The 16,554-nt window shown below is 40.0% G+C and overlaps 1 protein-coding gene across 5 annotated transcripts in view; it reads left to right on the top strand.

The window, feature by feature from the left end:
- The window catches only part of sipa1l1 (signal-induced proliferation-associated 1 like 1), a 124,699-nt gene that overhangs the window by 84,774 nt on the left and 23,371 nt on the right, over positions 1 to 16,554 (top strand). For 4 of the 5 annotated variants that reach the window (XM_088648379.1, XM_088648380.1, XM_088648382.1 and 1 more), the window contains 5 exons: positions 8,155 to 8,734; positions 11,076 to 11,350; positions 11,896 to 12,183; positions 12,471 to 12,626; positions 16,238 to 16,428. In XM_088648379.1, coding sequence (XP_088504505.1) covers positions 8,155 to 8,734; positions 11,076 to 11,350; positions 11,896 to 12,183; positions 12,471 to 12,626; positions 16,238 to 16,428 — 1,490 coding nt within the window. The remainder of the gene's footprint in view (positions 1 to 8,154; positions 8,735 to 11,075; positions 11,351 to 11,895; positions 12,184 to 12,470; positions 12,627 to 16,237; positions 16,429 to 16,554) is intronic. The other variant, XM_088648384.1, reaches the window with a different exon arrangement.

The following is a 16,554-nucleotide window of genomic DNA, read 5'->3' as shown; positions in this document are numbered from 1 at the left end:
AACCTCTCAGGGTGTTGTGCTTACACTCAACAACCATGGGCTCCTCTAAGCAGCTGACTGAGGATCAGAAAATAAAGATAATTGACTCTTACAAAGCAGTGGAAGGCTATAAAAAGATATCTAAACGCTTCCTGCTTGCAATTTCCACTCTCTGAAATGTCATTAAGAAATAGAAGTTAAGGGGAGCTGTTTAAGTGAAGACAATCTGGAAAACCAAGAAAAATCTCCAATAGAACTGCTCTTAGACTGGTCAGGAATGCAAAACAAAATCCCCGTATCACTGCAAAGGACCTGCAGGAAGGTTCAGCTGGGACAGGAGTAGTGGTGCACTACTGTGTGGCGTTGCTTGCACAAACATGACCTGCATGGAAGAGTCATCAGATGGAAACCTTACCTGCGATCTCATCGCAAAAGTCAACGTCTGAAGTATATAACACAAGACTTGGATAAGCCAGAGGCAGTTTGGAACCAAGTACTGTGGTCCGATGAAGTCATAATTGAACTCTTTGGCTACAATCACCAAAGGTACGTTTGGAGAAAAAAAGGAGAAGCATTTGAAGAAAAGAAAACCTTGCCAATTGTCAAGCATTGGGGTGGATCTATTATGCTTTGGGGTTGTGTGGCAGCCAGTGGCACTGGAAATATTGTGTGGGTAGAGGGAAGAATGGATTCTACTAAGTATCAACAAATCCTGGAAGCTAATGTCCCACAGTCAGTGAAGAAACTGAAGCTGAAAAGAGGTTAGATATTACGACAAGACAATGATCCAAAACATACCTCAAAATCAACCATAAACTACTTCAAGAAACAAAAGATGAAGGTTTTGGAATGGCCTTTACAGTCCCCAGACTTTAATATTGCTGAAAATCTGTGGGTAGATCTCAAACATGCAGTGCATGCAAGACAACCTAAGAATATTTCTGAACTAGAAATGTAGTGGGAAAACTAGTGGCAAAAAATTCCAAAACATGAATAGAAAGACTGTTAGCTGGCTACAAGAAACATTTGGAGGCTGTTATTTCTGACTAAAGGGGGTGTTACTAAGTACTGACTGATAGGGGGCCCAAACTTTTGTACTTGCCACATTCACTATTTTATTTTTTTCAATCTGTTAAATTCAGCAAATAAATAGTAACTGTGCATTAAAATTAGCAGAAATATGTCAAGTTTAAGTTTGCTGCTGCAGAGATGGTGTTCTTTTCACTTAGAAAATCAACAAAACATGTAATTTGGCAAACAAACTTTTGCATACAACTGTACGTACAGTACAGTGGTTTGGAACATTAAACTTCATTAAAGTTGATGATGACGCTGTCCTTATCTCCTCCAAGATGTAGACACTGACTATAGGACTCTGTCGGATTCTTTTGTTGAATGGTCTAACAACTATAATCTGTTGATTATAGAAAGCAACCACCAGTTGTCAAATCAACAGTCATTTTGGAGCATGACATTTTCAGCAGTTACAAATAGCCTGGCTCTGTTGTTGAAATGCCTCTTTAACCGTCGAAGGACAAGTTAACCGTTGAGGAAAATACAGATGCCATATGTAAGAAGAGCTGTCAGCAACTATTCTTCTTGAGAAAACTTTGCTCTTTTAATTGAGTGTAGTACAATGACTTTATTCCATAAAACTTTGATTAAATCTGTTTTAACATTCACTGGTAGCCTGCTTTTTGGTAACTTTAGTATTTGTCATGAAATCAGAGTGAGGAGGATAGTGAAGGTAGCCAGTAGAGATTTTGCTGCACAACAGCTACAGCTGGCTGACATCTACATAATAGTGTGGAAGGCCAGTATAAGCACTGACTGCCATGACTGCCCCTTGCACAGTAAGTTTGAGCTCCTTGCATCAGGGTGTTGATTTAGACTACCTAGATTAAAGTGCAATAGAACGATGTTCTCTTTTATTCCTACGGCTGCTCAGTTTGCGCAAGTAATTAATTGATTGATATATTTTATTTTCATCATGTACCTGTATGTATTTTAAGTATCTGTTTCGCTCACTTTTTATGTATTTTATGTTGGACTGTTTTTTTTATTTTTATAGATTCATGTTGTGTTAAAAGTATTATGTCTTGTGTCCATCTTTTTTTGTCCCCCCTGCAAAACAGTTCCCGTCTGGGAACTAAGAAAGCTGTCAACCTCTTATGTCCGAATGGCCTTCGAGTGCTTCATTTTTATGCACAAGGCACACTGCAGTCACTGCACTGATACTCAGGTTATTTCTTCCTGCAGATTTTAATGCTGTAGCTTCTACAGTCTAGAATGATTACACAGACTGATGTGATGGTCCCAGGCCAGTGTGGTGATTCTCTGTCCTTCAGGATGTGCTCGGTCCTTCACAGTTCCTAGTTTCCTAGTGTCTCTGGATTACCGAAAAGGTTTTTTGTGCTGAATGTCTCACTCTGCAGTGTTTTCCATGGAGAGGGAGCCATAAATCATGGTGATAGCCAACAGAAACTCAAGCAGGGCATGGTAGTTATTTTCTGTTCTTGTGTTAATTAAAATCATGTCCTTTTTAATGGCAGTTTATATAGTTGCTTGCTCAATGCTTTTCGGCATTTTCAGCTCAAAATGTTATCCAAGCAGTCCTACTCAGTCAGTCTGCTCACTATTTAAATGTGTACATGTACATGGTGGTTTAAAATATTTCAGAGTTTGATTGAGAGAGAGGGTTTTTATTATCCCCAAGGGGGCAATTTGTTTCACAGCAGACAACAAAAAGAAAACAGCAGAACATAGACATATGAACAAAAACCATCTTGTTCTTAAACCTTAAACTTAAACCTGTTTGTTTTTAAATTGGGAAATCTGTAACTGCATTCTGAGGTGAGTGAAAATGATTAATTAATCTAAGGGTGTTAAGCATTCCCTAGGATGGAATATACTTTACGCAGGATTTGTAACTGATAGACGTGGGATAGGTATAGCACCACTGACTTTCTGATGTAGTTTGACAATTCAGGATTTGTACTGTTCCTGTGTATGAAAATGCTTCTTTGTGCTCTTGAACACCAAGTTGTATTTTATAGTGACAATTTCACAAACAACATTCACACCTCAGATAAACCTCACAGGCTATGATATTGGCATGGCTTTAGCTTACTTAAGTTATATTCTGCAGTTTGAAATGTAATTTTTTTTTGGATTTTGTATTTTAAATAAAGATTTGTGTGAAATGTCAGATTTACACCAGTAAAATTCTTGCTAAGGTGGACGTTAAACTGCTATTATGCAATATAAAAACTTAATAACAATGGGAATGCAAAGAAATAATGATTTATTTAGTTTTTTAAAGACCCTTTTAGGCACTAAGAGGAAGGTTGCAGTGTTCAGTTTCCTGCCTTTATTGTAAATCAAATTGCGTTGGTTTCCTTTGAAGAATCTTTTTAGTAAAATTAGTAATTTCTCTTCAGTTTACAGTAATAGTTGTTTGCAATACTATGGCTTTAATAATAAAGAAGATACTCATTATTTTGTCCAAATAATTTTCCTTAACTGATTGGATGGTTGGTAAAGGGGAGTTAAATGAATTATGTGGTTGTGGAGGCAGATCTAGGTTTCTTGGATACATGAGTTTTTGTTTTAGGAGGCTTGTGTTTGGGGGGGGGAAAAATATAGCCATAAAGGGTCGAATTATTGTGGAAGCAAATCTCTCGATTAATAGGGAAATTTCCCTGACATCGATAAAAGACCATCTTCAAACTAATTTAGCAGATGTTTTTTTTTGTCTACTTTATAGAAGAGTCTCTGAAATTCACCAAGTAGAAATGGAAGTAGAGCAAATTAAAATGTTATTTTTTTTCTAAGCCCTACAGAAAAAGGGACGCTTTGTAATCATGAAGTAGCAGCAAACAAGGCAGACTGTCACTTCTAGCACCATTGTTCTTTCTTTTGCTCAAGAACATCAAGCTAATGGGGATGCTAATTGCTAATCAGGTTTATTACGCACTAGTCTAATTGTTCCCCTGGGGAGCCTTGTTCCCTTGCTAAGTGCACCGTGTGGCATTTTAAATAGACAAAAACCTATTGCAGACAAAATCACCGTATTGAGCGAAACTGCAAGCCTGCAGCCTTGTTTCCTGCCAACTGCACCTTTCCCCAGAGGAGCTGGTGTCTGGATTGTGTTGACAAGTGACATGCCATGTTCCAAAGCCTTGCTGAGTTTTTTTTTTTCTTTCGCCCTGTTCTTCACCAAAGAACCTTACCTCTGTCTAGGTACAAGTACATCTCTGTTCTCTGCACTTGTCACCACAGCAGTAGAGCTCCCTGGGAAACTGGCATCTGAAAGGGAACAGGGCTTCCTAAGTGGAACGGGTTTGACCGCTGCACTCTGTGATTGTAAATAATTATAACCTGTCGTAGCCAAGTGTGGAATATGTGGTATATGCATTCATCTCAGCAGAGGAATCTAATATAGCCAAATGTCAGTGGATTTAAATGGGGCTGCTGGCATTTCTGCTTATTTTGAGACGTGTTGGACAGTAATCTAAAGACAACTTGTGGGCAGTGGTTTTATTCAGCAGCCTTTCAGATTTGTAGACAAGAGCTTGAATGTAGTTCACTTTGCAGCTTTTTTTTAGATACTCAGTGTTATCCCTCAGGGACATACAAGTCCTTACTACTCAACTAGATGTGTGCAACCTTGGATCTTCCAATCCATGCTGTTTTAGAACTCTCTCTAATACTTTTAATTACTCAATTGAGCACTGTTTGATTAACACAGGTGAATAGAAATATATAGAAATAGAAGAGTTTATGTTGCTTCCCCATTCGGTAGCCCACCTCATCATACAGGCCTCTTGAGCTCATGTAAAGGCCATATTAAGACTAAAGGGTCAAAGGTCAACATTAACTCAATTGCTTGAAGCAATAAAGCAAAATATCAGAAATGCTAAAACAGTACTTGTATGGTATATGCAGTATATATGAAAGAGTATTTATTGAAATACGCTTTTGTCTTTTCCCTTTAGTAATTGTTATCGGGGGTATTTCAGATTTTTGAATGCTTTGCTTGAGTCATGTTCCCTCACAGTTTTCTCTGTTTAAGACTAAACATTTTCTTTTCATTTAGCCTATTCATTTAGGACATGACATACCTACAAGACTGGGAATATATCTAGACAGCTTCCAGATTAGTTATGTAATTCTAGAATATTATTGAGAATATTCCAGATTATTTATGTAAGGTGATGACCAGAGTTGTGGATAGTATTCTGAATGAGGTTCTGCTGTTTGTATTTTAATTAAAATCTGCTATTAACAGTGTATCCTAAGAGTGTATCCTTTGTTTGCCTTTTGTGTTTTTGTTCCAGTCTTAAATATAAATATATCTACATAAAAAAATATTTCCATAAATACTGAGTTTCATGCTCAGTGTTTCCAATATTATATTTATTCAGTAGTTTGTTTTTTATAATCTGTGAATTTGATTATAATCTGTATGATATAAATGTGGAAGAATCAGTGGTCTAAATTCTTCTGATTTTACACCACCGCATTGTGAGAATTCACTCATTAGTTGTCCCTAATCTGGTTCTTTTATAAGGAACTTGAGCAATAGCCTTCCGAAAATTCAAACAAACTATAAATATGCTCTATTTGTTTGTTCCATTACTGCTGTTGAGTGTTCAGAGAATTTGTAGCATGACCTACCATTTCTAAATCCATATTGATTATTTTGTAGTCTTACTGCCAAACACGTATTCCAGGGGGTTGAGTTGTAATACATTTTTCCATGATGTGACATGTTAATGAAATACAACAAATCAAACAGATGAACCAAAACATAATGTAATTGGTACTGGTTGTGAAAAACTTAAGTCAAAGTAACAGTAACTTTTCTTTTAATTCAGTGTCTGCATCTTTTCAACTCTCAGGGTTTTCAGTTGTTTGCAGAAGGGAATTTCTCTCCTACAGTCAGATATAGACTGATACAAAGTAATTGTCTGGCACACAGTGATGACCCTTTTTTTAGAATGATGGAGCCTCTTGTTTTATTTGTTAAATAAGTGGGCTTTAATATGAAGGTCCCTGCCATTCATTGACATTCTCCTGCAACTCCTCTGTGGGGTACCCAACTAAAAGCTACCGTGCTGTGTTGGACGAAAGTGTTTCTACTTTCTCATGCTTTTGTTATTTATTCTGCCTGAGCAGGGCTTTGGCATTCCTCCTGGTTTAGGAGGTAGCAGTATTCATGTCTTCCAGGGCTGTGTAACCAAAGCTACCTTCAGAGAGTTAAACACTTCTGGTCTGGGGTCTCTGGATTGGAACGCTATTTTCCCCTGTCTCTTTGACAAGTTTGAAGCCCAGTTTTTTTTTTCCAGAAACATTGTCAAAACAAACTAGATTTCATTCCTTCCCTCCACAGATCCAGCACTGGGTTCTTTGCATACCAGACAATACAGGAAGCTTTAGATGTCCGTTCCAGCAGATTAATGAAAGGAAGCATGTGTGGGTGTGTGGATAGGGGTTTGTGTGTGTGTGGGGGTGGCAAACTCACTCCATGTGACCACATTTTATATGCAGTAATGTAGCGGTACCTTTGTTGAGGCGGCAAACCTTGTAAAGGAATCCCACAAACATGAAATAAGGGGAAAGTTAAGGCAGTGCAATAGCGTGTTCCACATTATTAAAAAAGAATGTTGTTTTATCCCAATCAGCCCCCATTTGAATCCTCATTGTGTAAATCGTAATTTAGGAAAGACCTTAAGAGTATGGGATGGTAAAAAGAAAAAAATCTGCTTTCAGAATATTTTGATTTTTATCTGCCTGGATATTGTATAACATTAAAGATGTATACAAAAGCAAAAAAAAAAAACATTCACATTCTTGGTTATAAATTTCCTAGTTTTATCTTACTTACAGTATGCAATGTGTAATTCCCTTTTATTAAATGTAAGTTGTCATAGGTGTCATCAAGACAGTAGTTGTTAAATGTTCAAAGGAAATATTTAGTTTTTTTGTTGCAGTATATCTTTACATAATCCTCCTTATTTGGTTTCCAGAGGTACTTCACTGGTAAAAGTCTTCACTTGGGGTGAACATTAAATCCTACTAATATGGTCTAGAGACATTACAAGCCCTGGTGCAGGGCACCATCAGGGTCTTTTTGTTGATTTTATCCAAACACAGCCCACTTGAATTGGTCATGATGGTTATTTGTCTTAGGTATGTAGTAACAGTGGCATTAAGTACATGTGATAACGATTTAGCTGCATTTGGTATATCTATAAAATTTGAAAATGCCTGTTGGGTTCCCCTGCTATTGTCTTAGGCACAATATATTAGCTGCAGATACAGTTTGTGTGATATACTATAATGTTGTCATCATCTGTCATTTTGTGGCATTCCAATTTTGTTAGAACATACCCTGCAGAGGAGTGTTTTTGAAACAAATGCAAGTTCTTGCTTAAGGTGTCTGTGTAGTCGTGTCCATGTGTTTTTTTAGAACTTTTAAGTGGCACTAATATACCAAGGGTTGTACGGTTTCAAACTTCAGAATTTCCCTAAGCAAAATAAATTCTGAAGTTGTGCCCTTTCACAATTCACAATGAGTATTTTTATAAGTGACTGTTCTGAAATGTTTTTTAAAATTCTGCTAGAGGAGTTATTTTGAAGGTAAGCATGTAAACTCCTGTATTCAGGATACTTGTTGCACTTTGTAGTCTAAATATTGCTGGTTCAGACTGATTTGTTTTCATTACCTGATTGGGATAGAGACTGCTCAGCTGCTAGCACAGAATTGCGTAAGTGCCATCGGAAGGTTTTTGTTGTGCAACAGTGACCACTGTGGCGTGCCAGTTACTTTGGGGTTTGCAGATTTATGATTAGTAGCTACATCAGTCCTTTTTTGATGCCTTAGCTGTGCTGTATGCTTTTTTCATTCAGAACTGAAAATTACACAATGACCATGCAGTACACATTGTGGATGGCTGGTGTGTATTGCTTTCATCTCTCTTGTGCTTGCGTGAAAATTGTAGCAGTAAGCTTAGCTGGTTAATATTTGGTGATTACAAACAGCAGAGCATTAACAGAAGAAAATAACTGGTGACAAAGTAAATGAAACTAATTGTAAAATAGTGCCGCAGCTTTCTTCAAATAAATTGAGCTGAGGGTCTTCGGGATTAAGCATGTCCTTCTGTCTTGCAGTGTGGCTGTTGCTCGATCCCGAGATGTGCCTTCCTTTGGGCCTCCAATCCCTAAGAACGTGACCTTTCCCAAATCCACTGTGTTCCGGGACTTCCTGTTAGCTAAGGTCATCAACGCGGAAAACGCTGCACACAAGTCGGAAAAATTCAGGGCCATGGCTACGCGCACACGCCAGGAGTACCTGAGGGACCTGGCTGAACGGCATGTCACGAGTACCCCCATCGACCCCTCGGGCAAGTTCCCCTTCATCTCTCTGGCGTCCAAGCGCAAGGAGAAGAGTCGCCCGTACAGCGGGGCTGAGCTGCGCAGCTCGGGGTCCATCTCTTGGCCGGTACATGCCGAAGACTACAGCTGTGGCTCGGAGCTGGACTGCCTACTGGCCATCTCCAACGAGTTCATGGTTCTCATCGACCAGGAGGCGAAGAGCGTGGTCTTCAACTGCTCTGTGCGAGACGTTATCGGCTGGACCCTGAGCAGCCCCGCCTCCCTGAAGGTCTTCTACGAGAGAGGGGAGTGCATCTCGCTGCGTTCAGTGAACAATAACACCGAGGACTTCAGAGAGGTCATCAAGCGCCTGGAGGTAGGTATTTCATCTCTCTGAGTACAGTATACAGTACATATATTTCAAAAGGCTGAAGAATAAATGTGCCTCTTCAAATGAAGTTAGAGTGCCCTTCCATTTAAACTGTCATCAGATATATAAAATGTAACCGTAAGCTATTATTTTCTGAATTGGATAATTTTCAGAACAACAGAGGGCCTCTGTTTGTAGTGTCTGGGGGTAGAATTACAGTATTTAAACATTGCAAATGCTGGGTTCCCGCTATGACTACCTTTTTATAACCTGGGGTCATGAACCTTAAACAGGTAGATAATAGTCTGTTTTTACTTAGTTCTATTATGCTACAGCTACATAAAATACTTGCCTTTAGTTAGGTTTTTTCTTTCAAATGCACGGCACTAACTGATCTTAACTATAAAAATAGATTTTTATATTTCATCAGTATCACAGTCCTTTGAGGATATTTCCATTCTGAATTACACAAAGAGTTGATGAAAATGTTTGTATTTGTTTGTTGTTAAATCTTGCAGGAAGGTCTTCAGTCAATGCCTTGAAAGTTAATAAGACCCATGTGACGTATGGTGTTGTAAGACCTTTTTACTCCAGGTCTTAATAATAGTGCTCCTGGCACTTTGGGTCCATCTAGTCCGTTTGGTCCCCTAATCCTCTGTTTTAGAATGGTTAATGGTCTTGAAATAATAATAATAATAATAATAATTGCTTACACTTATATAGCGCTTTTCTGGACACTCCACTCAAAGCGCTTTACAGGTAATGGGGACTCCACTCCACCACCACCAATGTGCAGCATCCACCTGGATGATGCGACGGCAGCCATAGTGCGCCAGAACGCTCACCACACATCAGCTATCAGTGGGGAGGAGAGCAGAGTAATGTAGCCAATTCATAGAGGGGGATTATTAGGAGGCCATGATTAGTAAGGGCCAATTGGAAATTTAGCCAGGACACCGGGGTTACACCCCTACTCTTTTCGAGAAGCGCCCTGGGATTTTTTAATGACCACAGAGAGTCAGGACCTCGGTTTTACGTCTCATCCGAAGGACGGCGCCTGTTTACAGTATAGTGTCCCCGTCACTATACTGGGGCATTAGGACCCACATGAACCGCAGGGTGAGCGCCCCCCGCTGGCCCCACTAACACCTCTTCCAGCAGCAACCTTAGTTTTTCCCAGGAGGTCTCCCATCCAGGTACTGACCAGGCTCACACCTGCTTAGCTTCAGTGGGTTGCCAGTTGTGAGTTGCAGGGTGATATGGCTGCTGGCAATAAGTCCTCCTGTTGTCTGTTTTGTGCACTTCCACATAGTTTCCATTTGTGTTCTCATGTATCACTATTCATTATGGACAGACTGATAAATCCATTTGGTTGACATCCCTCTTGAGCTAATGTGACGATTATACTGATGATCCAGTTAATTATCAGTTGTGAGACAGTTCTAGATTTTTAAAAGCAAACGGGAATTCCACAATCCCAGTGACAAATGCAGTGGTTTTAGCATTCTGCCTCATATCAAAGCCAAGGGCAGTATTGCACTCTCTGCCTTGCTTCTAAACCCTTTTATTTTTTACTTCAGTTGTATGCAGTTCTAGGCTATGAGGAACACTTACTACAAGTGCTTTCCTTATGGCTTCCCTCACTGTTTTACAGACTTAAGAAGTTGCTTTTTTAAGAAGTTTTCAGACTTAAGAACTTGCTGACTGCAGTGGGTAATGGGCTCTGGGGTTCAAGTCACATGTTAAATATAAAAAAAAATCCAAACTGTCATTATTGTTTCATGACTTTTCTTGTTATATCATAAGCTGATATGCCTGACAATTCATTGACATTTTGACGTTTGTTGTGGCACAAAACATGGATCAACTGTGAAAAAATACATTATAAAAATGTGAAATTGCTAATTTTTTATACGATCTGTAAATTCTCCCATATTCTAGATTTCTTTAATTATTTCTGATGCCCAGAAAGCACTGATACCCTGGGGAGTGATCAGCAGTCATTTAATGTCTCATTAACTCTTGGCCAGGACTCTAGTAGGTTTCTTGACAGCGTCTACACAATTATGCATAGCATGCACCAGCTTGGTTACCTTTGTCAGCAAAACGGTGAGTGACAGTAAACTCACTGGAGGACTTCATGAAGTTAATCCTGTTTATCCAGCATTTTTTTTTCTCTCTCAATATAGTAACTAGGTCTTGGACTTTATTTGGTGCAGGAGATCACATCCAATTTTGAAGTACTGATTCTGACTGCCTGACACTTGAGCTAGATATGAATTCTGGCCTAGAGTATTTCATTCAGCTCGTTTACAGACCCTGCCTTAAACAAATGCTTTGGTTTCAGTTCCTGACAAAAGGGTGTGAGACCACGGAGATGACGCTGCGGCGCAATGGGCTGGGTCAGTTGGGCTTCCATGTGAACTATGAGGGCATTGTGGCCGAAGTTGAGCCCTACGGGTATGCGTGGCAGGCCGGGCTGCGCCAGGGCAGCCGGCTGGTGGAGATCTGCAAGGTCGCTGTGGCCACGCTGTCTCACGAGCAGATGATCGACCTGTTGAGGACATCGGTGACCGTGAAGGTGGTCATCATCCCGCCACATGATGATGCCACTCCCCGCAGGTACGCTGGGAAGCAAATACCACCTCTTCCAGCAGCTCTAGATCGATTTTAATACAAATATTAAATACAAATGTAGTTACAAATGTCTGCAAAAAAGTTTTTGCTGCCTTTTTTTCCTCTTTACATAGATCAACAGATATGTTTAATTAATTTAATTGTATATTAGGATCCAGCAAAGGCCCCCACTATCAAGATGGTGAATTCCGGGCTTCTGTTGTGCTCATGCATGTTATCTTAGAAAGCTAGGATTTGATTTTTTACGCAAGGAAACTTACAGAGTGTAAAAATAAGACTCATTATCTTGAACTTTGAATTAAAGAAGGGCAGAGGGAGATATAACATTTTGTTTTTAAAGCTGACTAATGCATTTGAGCTTTTTGGCACTGTACAGCATACTCTTGTTAGTATGTAAATACTGGCCTCAGTCTGGTGAGAGCTTTTTTGGCAACCTTTACTCTTTATTCTTAAAAGAAATGGAAAATTAACTTTTTGTTCCAGTCTTCAAAATGTTTCTTTCAAGCTTCCCGAATCATTAAACTTTGCAGAGGCTGCTCTGAGATGTACCGGATGCCAGTGGTGGAGTACAAGGCCAATAATGAGGGGGTGCCCTATGAGTACAAGTTCCCTTTCCGGAACAACAACAAGTGGCAGCGCACAGCCTCCAGCCCTCAGCAGTCCCTCACCTCATCCCCACAGAGCCATGGGGGCACACCCAGCCGTGCTGTCTCTCTCGGGGGCAGCATGGGCAAGGCCCAGCCTCCAGACAGGCCAGAAAGAGCTGGCATCATCCCTCGGAGCGTGTCTAGTGATGGGCGCCCGCTCGACCCCAAAAGGTAGGGTCGAGGTTTTGTAGGTTCTCAAGATTAGATATGAAGATACAAAGAGGAGTTTGGCATGTGCATTGCCGTTTTTGTTTACAAATATTTTAGTCATATGGTCTAAGCATGGGTGCCATTACAAACCGATTTAATGGTATGGCACATAATAACGGCGAAGGGCTGCAATTAATCTGTGGGCCATCTAATTGTTTTGAACATTGTCACCGTTCTGTTCATTGTAGATGCAGATAAAGGCATGTTAAATGCGGAAAAGGACAGATCTCCTTTTTGTTTGAACTTAGGTTCTCTCCTGGTTCTGAGAGTAACTACGCTCTGGTGTCCTCAATTGTGATGAGTCGCGCACAGCACAACAGGACTTCTCCCAGCAGCCTCTCCTACTCCAGTGATACTGGCTCAGGAGGCAGCTCACACTGGCGCCAGAAATCCATGCCTGAAGGGTAAGGTCCTGGCAGGCTTTATCTGTTCTGCTGTGCAGTTTTCATTCTGGAACCTTGCCGTGAAACATGCTATTCTGCTGCAGTCTTTTCCATTTCATTTTCAGCAATTATTTCATAAATACTTGAAGGACAACCTTCTAGAATTAAAATATTAGCTTTTAAGCTCTGTGCAACCCAGTCCACAGTAAAAGCCTTAGGTAAAGTTTCCTACTTGTCATTTATTTGTTATAATTACATCTTATATAATTCTTCAACTCATTCCATTCAAGGAAGCATTGCATTTTGCTCAGGTCATAAAGTGCAATAAATTATGAACTGGCAAAAGCAGATCCAAAGGAACAGCGTCTTAAAATTATATGGGGAAAAGTCAAACTATTGTGTTGATTTCTTCTGTTCTCAGAATGTCTGGGAACAGAATCTAGTTAGCCTTTTATTTTTTATTATATTTCTTTCTTTCCCAGCACTTGGAATTGTATTGCGTCTGTTTAAAAAACACTCACTTAACTAGAAACCAGACATTTTTATTGCATTCACTTGAAAAGCAAAACAAAAAACAAAAGCAGTAGGGATTTAGAACTGTTTGGGGGGAAAAAAGGCAGAGAGCTTCAGCAAACTCCTGTGACATTGATAAACCACAGGAATGTCCAGTGTTTGTTCCTGTTGCACACATGGTAGTTAAAGAAAATAAACAAAAGTGCAGAACTGTTGCATTGCATTGACTCCTTCCACTGTTCTGGTTTTAAAGGTGTGTGACTGCAAGTCTCTTTGAGGTTAATTTGGCAAATTTGTTCATGTAAATGCTTTGACTTTATAAGGAAACATCTATAAAATTAATGAAGATGCTAGTGCTGACTGTGCCTTCTTTAAACATTCTGTTTAGAATTATGTAATACGAAAAATTTCCTCACTGAGAAAAGACCTAAGTTTGTGAGAGCAGGCTACAAATTATTAATGACTTTGTTAAAATGCCTTTTATTTAGTCATCTACCTTTCTAAATATAAGATGTTGCATTCTTTATTAATACATCATTTCATCTAGTTTTCAGTCTTGCCTCTTCTGCTTGATTTCCTGGGTACACTTTAAGCTTTGAAAGCATAGGATATAAAGTAGTTGCATTGGATTTACACCATATTTTAATTTTGCTAAAGCATTCTGAGATGTCCATGTATGAAAGGCTCTATATAGGAATTAATTTACATTACAGTGCCTTGCAAAAGTATTCGGCCCCCTTGAACTTTTCAACCTTTTGCCACATTTCAGGCTTCAAACATAAAGATATAAATTTTTTATTTTATGTGAAGAATCACCAACAAGTGGGACACAATTGTGAAGTGGAACGAAATCTATTGGATTTTTGAAACTTTTTTAACTAATAAAAAAATGAAAAGTGGGGCGTGCAAAATTATTCGGCCCCCTTGCGTTAATACTTTGTAGAGCCACCTTTTGCTGCGATTACAGCTGCAAGTCGCTTGGGGTATGTCTCTATCAGTTTTGCACATCGAGAGACTGAAATTCTTGCCCATTCTTCCTTGCAAAACAGCTCGAGCTCAGTGAGGTTGGATGGAGAGCGTTTGTGAACAGCAGTTTTCAGCTCTTTCCACAGATTCTCGATTGGATTCAGGTCTGGACTTTGACTTGGCCATTCAAACACCTGGATACGTTTATTTGTGAACCATTCCTTTGTAGATTTTGCTGTATGTTTGGGATCATTGTCTTGTTGGAAGATAAATCTCCGTCCCAGTTTCAGGTCTTTTGCAGACTCCAACAGGTTTTCATCCAGAATGGTCCTGTATTTGGCTGCATCCATCTTCCCCTCAATTTTAACCATCTTCCCTGTCCCTGCTGAAGAAAAGCAGGCCCAAACCATGATGCTGCCACCACCATGTTTGACAGTGGGGATGGTGTGTTGAGGGTGATGAGCTGTGTTGCTTTTACGCCAAACATATCGTTTTGCATTGTGGCCAAAAAGTTCGATTTTGGTTTCATCTGACCAGAGCACCTTCTTCCACATGTTTGGGGTGTCTCCCAGGTGGCTTGTGGCAAACTTTAGACGAGACTTTTTATGGATATCTTTGAGAAATGGCTTTCTTCTTGCCACTCTTCCATAAAGGCCAGATTTGTGCAGTGTAAGACTGATTGTTGTCCTATGGACAGACTCTCCCACCTCAGCCGTAGTTCTCTGCAGTTCATCCAGAGTGATCATGGGCCTCTTGGCTGCATCTCTGATCAGTCTTCTCCTTGTCTGAGCTGAAAGTTTAGAGGGACGGCCAGGTCTTGGTAGATTTGCAGTGGTCTGATACTCCTTCCATTTCAAGATGATCGCTTGCACAGTGCTCCTTGGGATGTTTGAAGCTTGGGAAATCTTTTTGTATCCAAATCCGGCTTTAAACTTCTCCACAACAGTATTACGGACCTGCCTGGTGTGTTCCTTGGTCTTCATGATGCTCTCTGCGCTTTCAACAGAACCTTGAGACTATCACAGAGCAGGTGCATTTATACAGAGACTTGATTACACACAGGTGGATTCTATTTATCACCATCAGTCATTTAGGACAACATTGGATCATTCAGAGATCCTCGCTGAACTTCTGGAGTGAGTTTGCTGCACTGAAAGTAAAGGGGCCGAATAATTTTGCACGCCCCACTTTTCATTTTTTTATTAGTTAAAAAAGTTTCAAAAATCCAATAGATTTCGTTCCACTTCACAGTTGTGTCCCACTTGTTGGTGATTCTTCACATAAAATAAAAAATTTATATCTTTATGTTTGAAGCCTGAAATGTGGCAAAAGGTTGAAAAGTTCAAGGGGGCCGAATACTTTCGCAAGGCACTGTATATATGTATTTTACTGAGTCGTCTTTCAGAATGGGACAAGCTGCTCATTGATTGCCATGTCAGAACCAGGACACATTACTTTTTGACCTTGTATTCATCATTCCCAGAGGTGGTCTTGTGTATCAGACCTTCGTATTACCTCCATCAGGCCTCTGATTTTGCTCAGAGGTACAAAGATATCCCAAGAGATGGAAAGGTTAATGCATGGACAAAGAAAGGAATTCCAAAAGCTCCAAAAAACACCACTTCATTTGTGAAGTGCCCGACTCTGGAACTGGCTCACCCATCTTTATTGAGCAGCAGAATGAATTTGAACCTGACAGAATATTTTGTCAGCTTGTAGAGACAAAAATGCTTTCATATTCTTTGGGCGGTGCTTCTCAGTGTAGCATGACAATGACCCAAAAGAAGCCATTGTCAAAGAACACAAAGTGTCAGCAGCAAAGCATCTGAAACAGTTACAAAAAAAAAAGAGTTTGCTGAACTCAGTGGCGGCAAACTTCACGCAGTTATATGGATATGCAACCAAATACTGACTTTTACACTCAATCTAACAACCAGGTTCAACATAAAAAAAGTATGTTTTTGTTCTAATATGATCAAATGTATTCCCGAAATTGCCTCAAAATAAAACATTTATTGTATATGCATTCATAGCGATCTTATGATCACAAATACAAATTGATTGATTAAAACATAAGTAGGAGGAGTGTTGACCTTGCTGCCCCAATATGTTTGGAGTGAACTGTAGTTGCTTTTTTCCTCCTTTGGAAATAGTGGAACCCGTGAAGACAGGTGCGCCATTTCACTCCTGCTCCCTGACAGGTTTGGTGGCAGCCGGCACTCCCCTCTTTCGGTGGATCGGCAGAGCACGGTGGAAATGGGCAGCAGTGGCAAGAGCACCCCGAGCTGGCAGAGGACTGAAGAGGCAGGTGGCACTGGGACTGCTGCAGACAGAGCGCCAACAGGTGAGACAGTGTCTGTGGTTTGGAAAAAGTCTTTAGGCAGGTGAATTGTTCATGGCCACTGGTTCTGCTAGTACTGACAGTCATTTGATCATCAAGAAGACGCGAGTGTATACGTAATGCTCCATT

This window comes from Lepisosteus platostomus, chromosome 10, assembly GCF_059453375.1.
Source record: "Lepisosteus platostomus isolate fLepPlt1 chromosome 10, fLepPlt1.hap1, whole genome shotgun sequence".
Taxonomy (NCBI): Eukaryota; Metazoa; Chordata; class Actinopteri; order Semionotiformes; family Lepisosteidae; genus Lepisosteus; species Lepisosteus platostomus.
This window is presented reverse-complemented; position numbering and strand designations above follow the sequence as displayed.